Source organism: Neodiprion pinetum, chromosome 6 (genome assembly GCF_021155775.2).
Source record: "Neodiprion pinetum isolate iyNeoPine1 chromosome 6, iyNeoPine1.2, whole genome shotgun sequence".
Lineage (NCBI taxonomy): Eukaryota > Metazoa > Arthropoda > Insecta > Hymenoptera > Diprionidae > Neodiprion > Neodiprion pinetum.
Window position 1 is genome coordinate 3,490,028 of NC_060237.1, and position 17,110 is coordinate 3,507,137.

General features: G+C 40.8%; 2 protein-coding genes across 2 annotated transcripts; both read left to right on the plus strand.

Moving 5' to 3' along the window:
- Window positions 1-1,847: 1,847 nt before the first annotated feature.
- On the plus strand, window positions 1,848-16,243 carry LOC124221593 (uncharacterized). Its single transcript, XM_046631773.2, has 14 exons — window positions 1,848-2,626; window positions 3,337-3,535; window positions 10,485-10,599; window positions 10,732-10,978; window positions 11,502-11,660; window positions 11,766-11,850; window positions 12,049-12,191; window positions 12,321-12,486; window positions 14,491-14,636; window positions 14,764-14,962; window positions 15,052-15,416; window positions 15,501-15,659; window positions 15,741-15,968; window positions 16,035-16,243. Exons 1-14 carry the CDS (start codon window positions 2,444-2,446, stop codon window positions 16,191-16,193), a joined length of 2,553 nt encoding a protein of 850 aa, XP_046487729.1. The 5' UTR covers window positions 1,848-2,443; the 3' UTR covers window positions 16,194-16,243.
- LOC138191164 (lipase 3-like) lies at window positions 5,763-7,736 on the plus strand. The gene is made up of 5 exons (XM_069137274.1): window positions 5,763-6,026; window positions 6,147-6,305; window positions 6,394-6,478; window positions 6,553-6,695; window positions 6,793-7,736. The coding sequence occupies exons 1-5, from the start codon at window positions 5,790-5,792 to the stop codon at window positions 6,943-6,945; spliced, it is 777 nt and encodes a 258-aa protein (XP_068993375.1). The 5' UTR covers window positions 5,763-5,789; the 3' UTR covers window positions 6,946-7,736.
- Window positions 16,244-17,110: the final 867 nt, after the last annotated feature.

A 17,110-nucleotide genomic window follows, 5' to 3' on the forward strand; every position in this document is an offset into this window, starting at 1 on the left:
GTTAATAATCGAAATATCTCTTTGTTGGCGATACTGATCTTCACTTTATCGTCGATGTCGAATCCTAATCCGTGCTAAACTGTAACGATGGTGTTTGTTATAATGCTTCCCGAGTACACGACCGGCGCTGAAAGACCGATCCTGAAAATTCGAAGTGACTTCAGATTCACTAATATTCTTGTAACGTGTCAGAATTCATCGAGCCGATTCATGTAACTTCGTCAGTTTAGTTGGTGAACATTGTATTCTGCCGATCGGCAAAAAATCGATTGCACGGGGCAAAACAACGCTCTGCAGTACCTTTCGGACCGAGTTCGTGACGTCCAGCTTCCGACTAATCGTTCCCGTCCCGTAAACAAATTAACGCTTTATCATAATTAACAAGAACTTGATTGATCTATCATGTCATCTGACACATTCTGCTGCACTGCAATATTGTGGCGTATCGCGAAATCGTCCTTCGATCTTTCAGAGCCCGTCCTCGACTTGTGGTTGAAGATTGAGAGTTTGACGTAGAATCCTCTCCATCAAATTGTTTATCGGTTTTTCCCGCTGGTCGTTACTGACGAATAACGATTTGTACTTCGGTCCTCCTGCTTGTCGAAATCGTTCGAATTGATCTGTAACACTAAAAACTTAATCTACAGAATAAGCAAACTCTTCTAATTGGGAAAACATCGCGGAACATAAATCAGTAGCGCCCCGCCCCTGGATTGAATTCGGTCTTTCTGCTCGGTAAAGTGTTTCATCTTTTAAAATTGGATGGATCTTACTGTTAGTATCGAATTTCATGCTCTAGCTTTACTTTATTCGTCCAGTTGTGTAGTCGGCGCATAATTTATGGGGATATAGCCCAATGAACGTCTCGTCGCGTTGCACCAAACCGAAAGTTATTGCAAACGCCACTGAGTTTTCGACTTACAGTTCGTCAGTAAGTCCTCGTTAAAATAACAGGAAGAAACCAGAAGCAAATGTGTATTATTTATTCTTGTAATAACCATCCGAAAACGGAAGTTTTATTATCCTTCCTTGTGTACAACTATGCGATAGTGGAAGTTGCATTATATTGCACACTCGGCTCTCCCAGGTACACTTAAAATTGTGCCAACTCCTAAACACCCAATACCATTACTCCAACAATTATATGTATATCCATTCAATTCTTGAATAAACAAACATTGTTTTTCTTTAATGTATAATTGTATGACTTTTCTCGCCGATTCGTAGGCCACGTTCGTTTACCTAGATCAAGTTATCTGGATAGCCCATGGCTTATTCCCACCGTCCTGAGAACGATTCTGTTGCACTCCGCATTTGCATTTCCGCTTCGTTTTTGAAGTATAATTACTTCAAGTAATTAGCGCCCAACAATGCATTAAAATCATAAGTTTCAAAGTGTACGTGGCCGGAGTGTCACAATTCATATCCACTGTTTCGGCGATATATCTACTCGGTGATCGCATGTATAAAATGGTCGTAAATAATTCGTCAGAGCAGTTACATGGAAAAATTCTTCCATTCTGCCGTTTCCTTTACCCCGTAGAGATTAATGTGTAAATCAGAAGCGTGTATAACGAATTTGTACACATCGTCAGATTCAAAGATCTTTCCTGTATGGAATGACAATGAGATCTGCAAACTCGTAAGAAAAAAGATTTGCTCGTTTTGCGAGGAAAAGTGGCATGTTAGGAGATCGCGGCAGTCAAGGTAGACGGTACCGTGCCGGCAGTACTTCTCCAAACAAAAGTCATTTTACATGCAAGATGTGAACTTCGGTATAGGAGAATCCCACCAGGAAGTCCGATAAAGAGCCAAGACGTGCAGGGGGAGATCTTAGAGCACCTGATCGACGTATAACTGCAGAGATCAGATCTCAGGAGCCACAGTGGCCATTGAAACGGCACCTTGGTGAAATCGACACCCCTAGGCGCGTGCAGTTGGTTTGCTTTGAAGAGTGCTTTCTACATACCGTATATTTTCCAGAATAATATCTTTCTGTTTTCGAATCGACACTTGATCTTGGGGCTTTATAATTCGCTTGATGAGAAATGCCAACCGATACAACCGCCAGCTCACTACGTTGTAAAATATTTCTTTCCGATAAACAAATCGGTCATTATATACTAGCGTAGTCGGAATGGACATCGGAAGGAGAATGTGATTGAAAATAATATGTGTTGGTGATTTTCAGTGACTACGGTTTCCTAATTATTATCGCCGATCGGTCAGCTGAGTGTTGGATATAAATGAACTTGATAAGGCCAAGTTGTGTATTGGATCTGCTTTATTCATGTTCAGGAAGTGTTTAATTTTTGTCGTTCGAGACTGCTGCACGTAACGTTAAATTTTTCACAGCGAAAATCCGCTACCCCAACGTAACCGCAAGTGCAACTGCATCGGAAAGTATAACATCGATCGCGTTTGTATCGAAGAAACCAAAGCGATGAGGAGGTGCGAAGCAGGTGCGATAATCGCCTTCGTTATCTTGATGCAAGGCCCCGTCGAGGGAATGTCCTTCAATATCCTGAGGGCCATCTTATCACCGCCGGTCCCACGAATTACTCGCATCAGAAACGCGTCTCCTCGAGAGCTCAGGCTGAAGAATTCCTTAGCGGTCTCTGACTTTGTAAGTAGCGAGAACTAGCGACAAAGTACGATTAAGTTCTCGGCAAACTCTTTGGTTCCTTTCCCCTTCGTTCATGCCGGTGGGTTTTTGATTCGAAAGATGCAACGCTCGGCGGATGTGCTGCATTTCTTTGGCCGTAATGTCGAATGACAGAGAAACACCGCCACGTTGAGCGTTTGCATTTATTATTAACAACGTGTGCAAACTAATCAGGCGTAAGACAAACTCGTGTCTCTTGCAAGCCAGACAGCCACCGCTTTCAAGGTTGCCAAGGTTGAACGCCACGCGGCAGGAATTCCCGACGATCGTTTACATGCTTTGAGAACAGACTTCGCAGTTTTATTTTGTTTCGTCGATTTAATTATTTTTCCTTCTGGGGAATCTCCTTTGTTCTGGTTCTTAGGTGGACCGCGTGGATCCGTTCTTCAACAATTCGTTTCAATGTGTCATCCACCCGTATTTTCGCGGAATTAATTTGCAATGCGGATAAAAGTCTTGAGAGGAAACGCGTACAAGTTATAAAGAAACTTTCGTTGTCCGTATGAGAAAAATCTGTACGAGCTGCAAAAGCATGTAGCTTTTCCGGCGGCTAGATTCCAATCGGTTGCGATCTCAGACGGTAGGATGCAACAGATTCGGGATTTATCGGGAAGTAAAGTATAAAGCTAATTCCATCAAAACCACACCGTACGTACAATTGTAATTTTCAGCTGGGATTGGTTAAGCAGTATCATTATCCAGCCGAGGAGCACAACGTGACGACCATAGATGGCTACAATCTAAGATTCCACAGAATTCCTGGTAGCGCACGTTCATCTTTAGTCAAAAAGAAGCCCGTAGTTTTCGTCCAGCATGGCCTCTTCGCGTCGTCTGACAGTTGGGTCTTAATGGGCCCTGGAAGGGATTTAGGTGAGGTTCAATAATCATTTTTGCTAGGTCAAGGTTGACGAGCGGATGGTGAGCGTGGACAAACCTCATTTGAAGTGGAAAACAGGGAGTCGAGTGTGAACCGGTTTACTTTTTTGCCGTCTACAACTCATACGTGATTGATCCTTCATAGATGATATAAAATTATGAATAATAGTAATAGGAATGAAGATGAGAATGATAAAAGTCGTCCAACACCACCCTGGTGAATATCTTAACCAAATGCAGGTCAATTATGAGCGATTCAAGATCATATATCACGATGTTTGTCTGTAGTTGGAATTTCTTAAATCGACTCACAATCCTCTCGATGCAACCTTTCAATTTCATAATTTATTGTGATGTAAGGAATCGTTGAATTCATTAATTCATTGTCACCAGATTGATCATTAAAAAAATATGCCAGAAATATTTTTCATATTGATGTATCCTGTTACTTTAAGTATATATAAACAGCAATTGAATTAGTTTCTCACAAAAATTGGTTTTAATTTCGTTATAAATATTTACGTGTAAGAAGCGAGATATCAAGTGGAGTATTATTGAAAATTACAATGTCATGCTATAATCAAATTGTGCACAGCGACGATTTCTTTCATCAGAAAAGCACTGAAGCCAGCTGACTTATTCGGCGAAAATGGCATCTATTATCGCGTAACGCATATAATATGTTAGTTACCCGAGATTCATTTCGTTTCACGAATAATTGCTTACGAACACAACATTTTCTAACGTCAGACGGCAATTTATTTGCATCACTTACATAAGATGATTTACCACTCAGTACTATACAGTCAAAACTTCTGAGGTCAGCGTGCTATAATGAGCTGTTATTATTATATACTTAAGGCCTTAAAATTCGTGCGAAGTAATTGTCTCATGACGAATCCGGAACTTTTTCCCCGCGTCAAATAATCACCCCGAATAACGAAGCTCGCAAGATCCATTTTTGCAACATGTAGTTACAAACGATCTTTGAGAAAAATTGAAGTCACTCGAAGCTTACGTGAGGAGCGCTTTGAGATTTGTTCTAGTGCAAGATGAAGATTAAACAGTTTTTCGACGTTGTTATTAAGTCGCAATGTCAAACCCGTTTTCACGCTTCAAGACCACCGAAGCCAAGAAAAGAGAAATAAATAAGAACCTACCACGGACACGTAGGTCAAGAATTTCTTCTTTCAATACTTTCGGACGCTGCAGTGCAAGGCTGCTTTGTTCCCGGAAAGCCGAAATCTGACTTTTATTGTTAGCCAAGCTGCGCCTACTGATCATTGAAAGAAAAAATTAAAATAAAATAAACGATTGAACGTGCAGACGTAACTGACAGAAAAAAGAAGTATTTGTATGTATTCAATTTGTTGCAGTATTTTTACTCGCAGACGCTGGCTACGACGTGTGGGTCGGCAACTTTCGAGGCAACTCATACTCAAGATCTCACGTCGTTCTGAGTCCCGAAGATTCGAAATTTTGGCAATTCAGGTACCTCCTACCATTACTCTCTGTAAATCTTTCACCACCTGCCGCACATTATGTAACCATTTTTCTTCATGCAGCTTCCAGCCGAATTTTACGAGCTACCAATTACCCCTTGAAAATTTTTACCAACAATTCTTCCACCAACCGTCAGTCGTAATCACATTTACAAATAATGTATCATGCACGATACATGGATCGAAGCTAGATTCCATACCGTCGTTATTACAATTGACAATGGTCTCAACCGCCAAGTTCCAATGCTCGAGATCCAAAGATCGGCTGGCAATAAGACTCTGGAGCGCTGACGACCGACTTACAAATGACTGCAGGCCATCCGAAGATAGCTCTATTCGCTGTACCACTGTTGTTATTATTATTGTTGTTAATATTATCGATAGACTTCGGTGTGTTCCAATTTATTTTCAACCGTTCTTCAGGAATAAGACGAGGCGATCTCTTGTACGCGGCAGAAAAATAATCCGAATGGACGATCCGATCAACATCAGTCAGTCAAATCTCGCCACTACATCTCTGCTAAGTTGCTCACCTTGCAATCGCGATCGTAGCTGGTCAACATTGGACGCGTGAACACGCGATCAACTCCGTGATTTTCTCGGACACATTGGAACGGTGCATTTCATCGCCTCTACATTTCTCGCACGCCCTCGTTACCGATTCCGAGTCAACTTTGTCATCCTTGTCCTAGATTCGTCGGATAATTTTCAACGCTGCTCTTTCTACTCCCTGCAGTTTCCACGAAATGGCGTACTACGATCTTCCCGCCATGATAGACTACGCTCTCGATCATACCGGCCAAAAGAGTCTGATCTACATCGGACACTCCATGGGCACGACCACCAGCTATATTCTGCTCTCGGAAAGACCGGAGTACAACAATCGATTGCGATTGGTTGTCAGTTTCGCGCCAGTTGCTTACTGGAAGCACGCACGTACGGGAATCCAAAAATTGATTTTTGATAGCGGTGATTTCATCGAGGTAAATCGATCTATATATAGAGTAATAAAAATCGTACAATGGTATAAGTGGTATAAGTTTATCGATTTAGGACCATTGACCCTGATTCAATTATCGACGGGACGTGTAAACGTGTTTCAGCAAACATTCCGTGCTCAGGGAATTTTCGAACTATATCCACAAAGCACGCTCCTCGCACAACTGATAAACTCACTGTGCAACGAAAAAGCTGCTACCCACAAAGTTTGCGTATACACAATCTTTACTTTCACTGGATTCGACCCCGAGCAGTTCAACACTGTGAGTTATTAAATCCATGGCGATATTTTTTCTGCAGCATGCAATCAATCAATAAGTTATACAAAACTCTGATCTATAATATTCACAGACTCTCATTCCGTACCTGGCGAGCTACTTACCTGCCGGGGTGTCGCTGAAGACGCTGACGCACTACTATCAACACATATCTAGTGGTAGGAATTATTTAACAATATTTTTCAAGCATCGTGCTTTTTCAATTTACGGTTCAATTCCCACCGGTTGGCAGGTCAATTTAGGCAGTACGATTACGGCTACGTCGAGAATTTCGGACGTTACCAGCAGGCCGAACCACCGGCTTACGACGTCTCCAAGATAACAGCACCAGTTGCTCTCTTTTACGGCAGGAACGACCCCCTTTCCTACGAAGTGGTAAGAAAAAATTTGGTTACCCTCGTGGTCGATGGATCGATTTATAACTCAATCAAATATCGATTTTCTGTTTACCTTCACTCTCATATGCCTGCAGGACGTTATGGAACTGAAGAAAAGGCTGCGGAACGTTGTAGCTTCTGTCGCAATATCTTACCCAGCGTTCAATCACCTTGACTTCGTATGGGCTACCGACGCTAAACGTCTCCTGTACGACGATACCATAGAATTAATTCACCAGTACAAATAAAATAGGCTTTTATTTCACCCTGCGAACTCTCGCGGTTTCATCGTAAGGTGGACCATATCCGTGTATCCACAATAATTATGTCATGACTACGTACGTAATGTAATTCGCAAATATTCACAATGGTGACCAAAATCAGTTTGTAGAAACATTAACATAAATTTATTACGGTTCCAAGGTAGCGATGGCAATAGTTATCAACTTCCAGCTGTAATCAACTGACCACTTCAAGATTTTATTTCAAAAACTCAGCCCGTGGCCGAAAATTGAGATATGATTGCCAATCGGTGTTTCCTCGCCGCACGTCAAAATGGGCAAACAATTATTGTTGTGAGAATTTAAATTGCAATACTGCATAACAATTTATTTATTTTCAGTATAATAATATTATATATTATTCATGTGTATACCATATCGCCATACATAAATTTGCGAATTGTATTGCAGAACCTATATGGACAAAGTCACGTAATCTTTTGTTGAAACAGTTATTATCTGTTTTATTTTTCTTCCAAGCAAGAAATTATTTTTGTCGTTCCAGTCAGTTCCGGTAAATGATCGTAACGCACTTCTTTCAAACAGGATGATTGACCAAGTCTGAGACCGAGTGTTAGCCAACATATACCAAAGCTTTACTTAGATCGATAAAATATGATGACGCGTTAATAGCGTGTGCATCCAGTATATGTATAGACGTAGATTTTAAATTTTACCTGTAAGCGTAAATTTACATGTACGGATCTTGCCACTGACATACCTAGTATACTAACTGAAAAATATTGAACGAAGTAAAATTTTGCTTTATTTATTTAATGAACCCATGAATGATAAGCTTAAATATTCCAAATACTTTGTAGCGATCGTTGCCTCACCAAATTCATGCACCTAGACTTTATTAATACGGAAGAATTCGAATGATGACCCGGGGCCGAAGACATTCAACTCGATCGTCCGAACGTTGCCGTGATCGACGCAGAGCTGAAAACAACTGTGTAATGTCAGATTCGACACGGAATAGAAAGGAGAAATTGTGAGAGATTCGAGATAAGAACCAACGCGACCATCTCTTACGCCAGAACAATTATAGGGAGATTACGAAGGCAATTACTCGCGTGACCCGGTTTTGTAATATCGAAATAAAAATTTCAACGAATCGTTTTGACGTACGTGTTCCCCGTTCTGTAACGAGAAGCGTCATTTCGCCGGGGGACGGAGCTCCGGACGATGGGGCTCGACGTCGGTAATCAGTCGACGGAAAAACGACACGAGACGTTGTGGCGGCTGCGATAATTTCCGACCGTTTGTTTCTTATTCCAAGCCTTTGCCGTATACCGAGTTGAGCAATAACTGAAACCGGGTCTCTTTGTCATCGGCGGAAGACGTTCTGTCAAATTTTAACGAAAGCCTCCCACGCACGCTCGTCGAGAACCGGCAGTCGCTCGGTTTATGATCGGTCAGTGTGACGCGCATTGTACAAGTATGATTACCTCCGTGTAAGGGCCAAAGTGCAAGGAACGCCCGAAGAAAATGTCAGAAATCTGTAACCGGAGTGGGGGACGTGCATAATACGATGTGATCTGGATTTTTTGAGACGGACGTATATATATACCAGTTCTCCGTTTGACCGATGAGCAACTTCGTTTCCTGATGTGCTAGTGAAATGTCCGATACTTACTTTTTAATTCCTAATCCAACCGTTTGATACACGATAAAACGTACCGAGGAACGATTAGTGCCGGTTAGTTGTTCTTGTTAAAATAAAATTCTTTCACTCTTAGAACATATATATATATATACATATTTATATATATATTTATTTATCATGAGGAACTGGAGCATATTAGGATGCCTTTTCGTAATGATTAATACACTTGACAATGTCGACACAGTGTCTTCGAACACGTTTCGACAAAACTCCAATCCGACCCGACCGCACAAACGGGTAGAAACTTTGGTAAGTATATTTTTTACAACTGGTTCTCGTTAATCAATACATTTTGCAGTAGATCGATTCCAAGTCTCGAGTAAATTAAACATCTCTAGAATAGTTGCAGCCTGATTGGTTGCAGGGAAGTACGGTGAAGTTTTTTATCTGTATTATTAGTGTTATTGTTCATTAAAAATTGTCAGGAAATACTAATTTACTATAAAAATTGCTACTTCAAAATGTGGCGACCGATTTTTTTTTATTTACAAATATAGGTAATTGCATAGTTTTTCTTCCGCATAAAGATACAGACGATTTCTGTAGCGTGTTTCGCCGTTTTTCTTAAATTTGGATTACAATTGGGGAAAGTGTACAAAGTTTGAAGGTGAAAATCTTGAACGGCAAAAAGGAAGAAAAAAAAAGAAAATTGAAAAAAATCTAACATCCTCGCGTTTCATTCCATGACGTATAAACACTGAACACGATTATTTCAATATTCCTTTCTAAACACATTTCTGTCAGCTATATTTAAGACTCAATCGCAGAACGACCAATTAATAATTGCAATTCAGCGTTAGCACATCGTACGAAGGTGCTCAATTGTCTGTACAATGTATTTTCTTTATTGACGAAATTCATTTCCACGCCATTGACAGTGCTATACCGATTATGGAAATGTTTGATACTCTGATGCATCGATGTATTTTACGAATTTAATGCTATAGTGAATTTATGCCTGTAATTCAAAGGAAAGTCTAGAAAATATGGAAGGATTATAAAGTTAACAACCGAAATTCCAAACACCTTGTGTTACAATCGTATAAAAATTTCAAAATGTTAATTAATTACCATATTGACGAATAAACTGAAATTGTCTTGGCGAGGGCTTAACCCAACGTCACGATCCTCAAAACTACCATTTATAAGGCAATCAATTAATGACTTTTTAATTATACGTTACCGTAACAGTGCATACCTAATCACGTAAAACCTTTGTCGAGTATTAATGTTATTTTGTATGGCTCGTAGCGGATCATTAGGTTCTACCGCGAGCTGAGGAACGCCGATCGTGCACAGATTTGCAATTGCGAAATCCTACGCGCGTCACGCAGACCTAACATTACTTCGATGAATTATTTTGAACGTGCTTGAGCGCGTGACCTTGGAAAAAAACATAATCAAATTTTATACCTTACACCGCACGAACGACAGAGAATTCACATTTACATATAGTGACAATTTAGTGTACCAAATGTCCGAAAGACACCCTTGCTTTAACCGATCTCTAAATTCCAGCTACCGTGTAGCTTGAATATTAAATCTGCGACGTTGATCGGGTGTTCAGGTTGATATAGTGAGAAAAACTGAATACTACGTGGAGGAACGATTCGTGACTACGAGTGATGGCTACGTTCTGAGCTTGCACAGAATGTTCGGCAGTCCAAGATCACCACCAGCACGAAGGAAGCCACTTGTGCTCCTCGTCCATGGTATGGTGGCTTCAACGGACGTTTGGGTAATGAGAGGACCGGGTAAAGACCTGTGTGAGTAACCCGTGCTTCGGCCTTACGGTTGTGACGAAATCGTTGTTCACGTGTAAATATTACACTTTCAGCTTATCTCTTGGTCGACGCCGGATACGACGTGTGGATGTTGAACGTAAGGGGAAACAGGTACAGCCGAAGACATCTAAGCTTATCTCCAAACCGTCCGGAGTTCTGGCATTTCAGGTATCAACGATTACTATTACGTGTGTATACGTAGATCGAATTTCGCCTCCTCGTTAGCACATCCAACGGTTCACTTTACGTGCCCCGTCAAGAGCGCTGGGAATGGCTCTGTACTGTTATACCATTTTATAGTTGGCACGAGAATGGAGTCTACGACATGACGGCAACGATTGACTACATGTTGGCGATAACGGGAGTGCCGAAAGTTACGGTGATCGGTCACTCCATGGGATGCACAATCGCTGCTGTTCTCCTCTCGGTTCTACCGGAATACAACAGAAAGGTCGATCTCGTCGTGGCTTTGGCACCGGTCATTACTTGGACGGCTCAATATCGGGGACCGCTTACTTTGGGTCTGAGATTTGCCAAGAGGGCGTTTGTAAGTCGGAAATCACTGCCGATTAATCATTGCTCGATCCCATCGCGATACTCGTCATTTTCATTTGATAATCCCTTCCGCTTCCGGTATCGCGGGATTAAGTGTCGTTGAATTGATGGAGATTTTCCTAACAATCAGAAAGAAAAACAACTCGGAACGTAATGGTTTGATAGTTGAACTCATTTGTACGGTCAGTGGCGTAATTATTAATTGCGGTGCATGGTATTGGCCTCTGGTTAAGTTTTCATTTGATACCGGAAGTTTAATTTCATTCTAATAATGGAAAAATAATGTTAATTTTTCACGATGGATTTCGTTTACAAGTATATAATATTATTAAATTCAGTCTCGTACTTCGATCCGCGCGTGTGAACGTTTGCCCGATGTATATGATAATATGATCGAGATTGTGTGCTTGTCACGTACCTTTTACGTACGTTGTATTACCTGTTCGATAGCCTTGAGTCTGATGCTCCTGTAAGTGATAGTCTTCTCGTTTTCTTCATTTCCACGACATTTCCAGGATTCCATCAGGCGGCTTGGCGTCGAAGAAATTCTTCCTCTCAGAGAATCGACGTCACAACTGTTCTCAGGCGTCTGTCGATCACCGTCGATCAGAGAAATGTGCAAATGGATAATTTTTCTTTTAGCCGGAAGCGCGGACCCCGAGCAGTTAGATTCCGTGAGTATTTCCTCACCAATAATCGTTCCTCTTTTCTCTCTTCGTTCGTTTAAACTTCGATTTTCTTTTCGTTCTTTTTGTAATAAATCTCTTCTTTGAATCCAGGCGATCGTACCATCCTTGCTCGAGCATTACCCCGCCGGAACTTCCCTGAACACGATCGAGCATTACTGGCAAAATATAGCAAATGGTAGGTGGTCTTTGATAGTGAGTGATACGGTAGTATCAGGGTATAAATTTAGCGTGATATCAACGTCGCGTGGCTCAGATGTTAGATTTAATCCAGTGACGTGCGTACTTCGATGACTATCTAATTGGTATCGGAAGATTATTCGTACACGTAGTACAATATTATCGGACAAGATCCTAATCATATCTTTATTTCTAGAAAGCTTCAGGGAATTTGATTACGGATATGGAAAGAATTACGCTCGATACGGCAGCGATATTCCACCGGAATACCCGTTGCACAAGATCACAGTGCCTGTTCTGATATACTACGGTGTTAACGATCCGTTGGCACAACCGCCGGTGAGTGGGTAACAATGAAAGTTCGTTGCGTTTATTTTACGTTAAGAAGTTACGGGGAATCGGAGGCTAGCGAGACGGCTTTTCTTATCGAACAACTATACGGACAATGTTGATGATATTTATTTTCAGGATATCAGAGCCCTCGCAGAGCGGCTACCAAACGTCGTGGCAACGAAGGCGGTGCCTTGGCCGTTTTTCAATCATTTCGACTTCGTCCTTTCTAAGGACGCTAAAACTCTGCTGTACGACGACATGATGGTCATTGTAAAAAAGTACAAATCGTTAGGAAATCGATGACATCGATACAAGAGTTTTATACGAACAAGTTTGTAAAAATTCAATTAAATATAGTTTTTTCAATTAAATTTCGTAACGTAACTGTTTTTATTCCCGCACGGTATGGCATTAGACGACCTGATGCAACTAGGCATAAGTAATCCCCATCTTTTCAGTGACTGTCGTCCGACATTCTGAACCGCATGACGTGAGTGATTCACCCGCAACAGAAATGCTTTCGATGACCTTGTGTGTGCTATAACACTGACATTAAAATTACATCGGTTCAGTTGGAAAGTTACGTTATCGTAAACATAACTAACCTTCGATTGCGTTCCATTAAGCGACTTGCTTCAGTTACTCGAGGTTGAATTCCAACGAACGTACTTTCGATTCGCGAACATGAATGGGTACCATCCGATAAAGTTCAGACGAAATATAGGCACACTCTTAAGTGGCGTACGGAACATAAGCTCCAGTAAAAGTCGAAGTTCAGGTACGACGAATATCACTTAAAAAAATAATGCACGTAGTTATGCCATTACCGATATGAATATGCAATTTTCTTTTACCTGTAGTATACAGAAAAAAGCAACCTGACTAGAAATATAAAAATGAAAAAACTACCAGTTTATATGCTTAGGTATACAGGCCCGATGTAAAGACGAACGCGTTGCATGATACGCCATCGTCAAGTCACGTACCTATACTTTGTACATTATACCCGTAATAAGAAATTTTGCGTTTGTAAATTCTCATTCCAGAGTGGACGATCGTGACATCGTTATATTCCTCATAGAGTTAGATATAACGATGTTGTCGACCTCGTCGTCACACGATGTTTTTCTTCCTTTTTCTATAACTGTGAAGGCCAAAAAACGCGGGATGCTACCCGTTAATCAGTCAATCACGAGACGAATTTGGCTATTGCGTTATCTGTCGTATTGGGATCAACGAAAATTGGGTTTTTTGTAAATTTGTAAGCGGAATTTTCTAAACTTCACTTTCCAGGCTCACTTGCTTGAAGTTATCATATACGCACGTGAATTGTGCAATCATCATCGTTTAGCACCACGACAATAACCTTCTGTAGCAATTTCCGCTTTCACCGGCTATTCATCGTCCGTAAATTATTGTTACGAACGCTTCGTTGAACCCATTAATACATATTACAGCTTTGGGATTACGTATACGTGGAATATGATCGTTTCCTCGGTTATAGAAACGTTTCAGGGTATTCGACAGCAGCAAAACTGGAAACATGTTATATACATTTGTACAATTTTGATGAACAGTCGTGATATCCTTCGGCGACTTCAGCAGCTAGAGTTTTCATCGGAATTCTTTCGCTCTATGATCGAGGAAGTGAGAAAGAAATGTTGCATTAAGTTGATATCACTGAATTCGTTTATTCTCGAATCCTCCATTTCGAAAATCTTTTACTCAAATAATTGAATATCTCACCCCCGCACGATCTTGCTCGTCATAACTGCCAACAATTCATTATCACTTAATGTGACATACGAAATGAAAAACTTGTGTACCAGCGATACACTTTCTTTATTTATCTCAGGTCTTTGACAGCAACTCAATCTGGAATTCGATAACGTCAATTAATCAATGCAAGATTTAGTTTGCGAAAAACAAAAGGATTATCTCAAGATTCACGTATTCGCACGGTCGTGTGGCACATCCATTTATAGTCAAACCTGATTGAATAGAAACGGATGTATTGGTACGTAAACGTCATTTATACTTGACAGAAATTGAAGAAAAATAGAATGATGGTTAATTTCTTTAACGAAGGCTTTTGAGAGAAGATAAACCTTTGTACGCGGTTGTCACGAATGCTGGTATTATTGATCAGGGCTTACGTTAAGATCAAAAATAAAAGTAAATCAATTAATGGATTGATACTCAAAGGTTTAGGATAACAGATTCGTATTACGAAGTTATTATCAGGACAGTTGATCTGGTAGAATGGGTATATTAAGCGAATCGCGTGGGCAAAATGAAGTTTGAACGTTGGGATCGACGATGAAGCTGTTCCTCGTTCTTCTGGCAGCCTTAATCGGCTCTGCCATTGCAGATGACGGTGAGGTAGTATGGACCGAGGAAATGGTCCAGGACCTTTTCACTCGCTCATCCGACAACGTGGTTGCAACAATCGTACGTATAATATACACTTAGAATTATAGAAGATTTACTTTGACGGGGATTCGAGGGATGCGAAAAATTGCCCCGAAACCCTATAAGATTCAGATCATTTATACCCTTTCTGATTTTCATCCAAAAGCCTGAACTGATTACCAGCAATGGTTACCTCGCCGAGACTCATCATGTGGTCACCGAGGATGGATACATACTTGAAATGCATCGTGTCAACGCACCTTCCAGAATACCTATAACCCGAAGGAAGCCAGTCGCTTTCCTCATGCACGGACTTTTATCTAGTTCCGCTGACTGGCTTATCATGGGACATGGAAAGTCTTTGGGTAAGCCATCGACTGAATCACGGTTCGACCGCACTGCAGTTTCCGAAATATATTCTCGGATGTAACAACGGTTCTTTTCTTTCCTGTAGGATACCTCTTAGCTGACGCTGGTTACGACGTGTGGCTGGGCAATGCTAGAGGAAACACACACTCCAAGAATCACACCACCATCACGAATTTGAACGGCCGAAGATTCTGGAGGTTTGACTGGCATGAAATTGGTGTCCACGATCTTCCTGCAATGATCGACTATGTTCTGGATACTACGCACGAGAAGCAAGTGGTCTACATGGGTCACAGCCAAGGCACAACTGCGTTCTACGTAATGGCCGCTGAGAGGCCCGAGTACAACGACAAGATCAAGGTCATGTTTTCCTTGGCACCTGTCGCTTACATGTCGAACCTTTTTAGTCCGATGTTGAGGATTGCGGCCACCTTCACAAATACCCTGGAGGTTCGTAGTCAACCTTTCTCACCTCTGATTCAATTTCTTGTCACTACGTAACGGACTTGATTATTTCAATGCTCGTTTACGCAGACATTCTTCAATATCTTCGGCATGTACGAGTTCATGCCAAGCTCCGATCTGCTCAGTGCGGCTGGTTCCACTTTCTGCAACGACGATGCTTTGACTCAATTCCTCTGCACAAACGTTCTCTTCGTTATGTGCGGCTTCAACCGAGCCCAGCTTAACACCGTGAGTTGATTAAAATACATGGGATTAATGACCAATTGTATACCTGACTTGTTCAATAATTTCAAACTGCTTATTCGATAGACTTTGCTGCCGACCATCTTCCAATATTCTCCAGCTGGCGCGTCATCTCGTCAACTGGTTCACTACGGTCAAGAAATTCAATCCGGCTACTTCCGCTGGTGGGATCACGGCATAACTAGCAATTTGATCAACTACGGATCATTCAGACCACCAAACTACGATCTGAGCAAAATTACTGCGCCTGTTCACCTGATCTACAGTGACAACGACTGGATGGCTGCTGTAAAGGTAAGCCAACCTGTGTAATCCGCTGGACGTTTCTTCAATCTTCAATTTTTATTGCATTTTTTATAGGACGTTGAGCAGTTGCACGCCGAGCTTGGAAACTCCGTCGAACTTTACCGAGTCCTCGATGGAAAATGGAATCACCTCGACTTCGTATGGGGCATCAATGCCAAAGAACTCGTCTACGACCCTATCCTAACCAGATTGGCAGCAGACTACGCAGAATAAACGATTTATCATGTTTAAATAAACACAAGGTTTACTATACACAGCATAAATGAATTGAAGTTTCTTCTTTGTCTAGACTTATCATTCGCGTGTAGCATAGCCGTTACGTGTTTAAAAAAAGTGGCATTTCATTATTGAAATAGTACTGTGAAACTTATTACCATTACGCTGTAACGATTTAAATAAGTCCTCATTATATCAAAACCAGTATTCAGTTGTAATTGACTCTCAGTGTTCATCACGTCGCGTCCACCTTTGCGGAATTTCACTTGTCCTTTCAGAGACTGGACTCTCTATCTACAAAACTCTCTTCAAAGCACAACGTCCCGAATTTTCGTCTCTTATACGTGGCTACAACAGAGTTCAACTGAATATAGTGAGTTGTTCGGCGATTACCTGCAATCAATGATAGATAGATAGATAGATGCGTTTATTCGTCATGGGACAAGTTCCCTTAGGCGGCGTACAAAAAGCTCATGCAAACAAATGATGTGTATAGGCATAAAATACAATAAAACTAACAACAAATTAACATAAATTAAAATTAAGGTTGAAAAATAATGATAAAATAATAAAAAAAAGTTATGAGAGAAGGAGATAAAAATAAATAAAAGTAAATAGACCGAAAGAGAGTACAAAATAAAGACAGAATGATAAATAAGATAAAGAAATAATGAGTTGAAAAAATAAACAAATAAATGAACAAATCATAAATAATTAAATAAGTAAAGAGGTTAACACATGAGCAAAAATATAAGAGAATAGATAAAAGTAACATAACATTAATCAGAACAGGAGAATTGATAAATCAATTATTCAGGTGTAAAAAATAACATAAAATAAGGCCATACCGCAAGTATTTGAGCATTCCACTAAAAAAAACATTTAGAAAAATGAATTAAAACATGAAGATGAGT

What these genes read in the sequence shown, in the direction of transcription:
- LOC124221593 (XM_046631773.2), top strand. Translation starts at nt 2,444, where the DNA reads ATGAGGAGGTGCGAAGCAGGTGCGATAATCGCCTTCGTTATCTTGATG. An exon ending in ACCCCGAGCAGTTAGATTCC is followed by an intron (nt 11,661 to 11,765) that starts GTGAGTATTTCC and finishes CTTTGAATCCAG; the next exon opens with GCGATCGTACCATCCTTGCT. An exon ending in CTGGCAAAATATAGCAAATG is followed by an intron (nt 11,851 to 12,048) that starts GTAGGTGGTCTT and finishes CTTTATTTCTAG; the next exon opens with AAAGCTTCAGGGAATTTGAT.
- LOC138191164 (XM_069137274.1), top strand. Translation starts at nt 5,790, where the DNA reads ATGGCGTACTACGATCTTCCCGCCATGATAGACTACGCTCTCGATCAT. An exon ending in ACCCCGAGCAGTTCAACACT is followed by an intron (nt 6,306 to 6,393) that starts GTGAGTTATTAA and finishes TAATATTCACAG; the next exon opens with ACTCTCATTCCGTACCTGGC. An exon ending in CTATCAACACATATCTAGTG is followed by an intron (nt 6,479 to 6,552) that starts GTAGGAATTATT and finishes ACCGGTTGGCAG; the next exon opens with GTCAATTTAGGCAGTACGAT.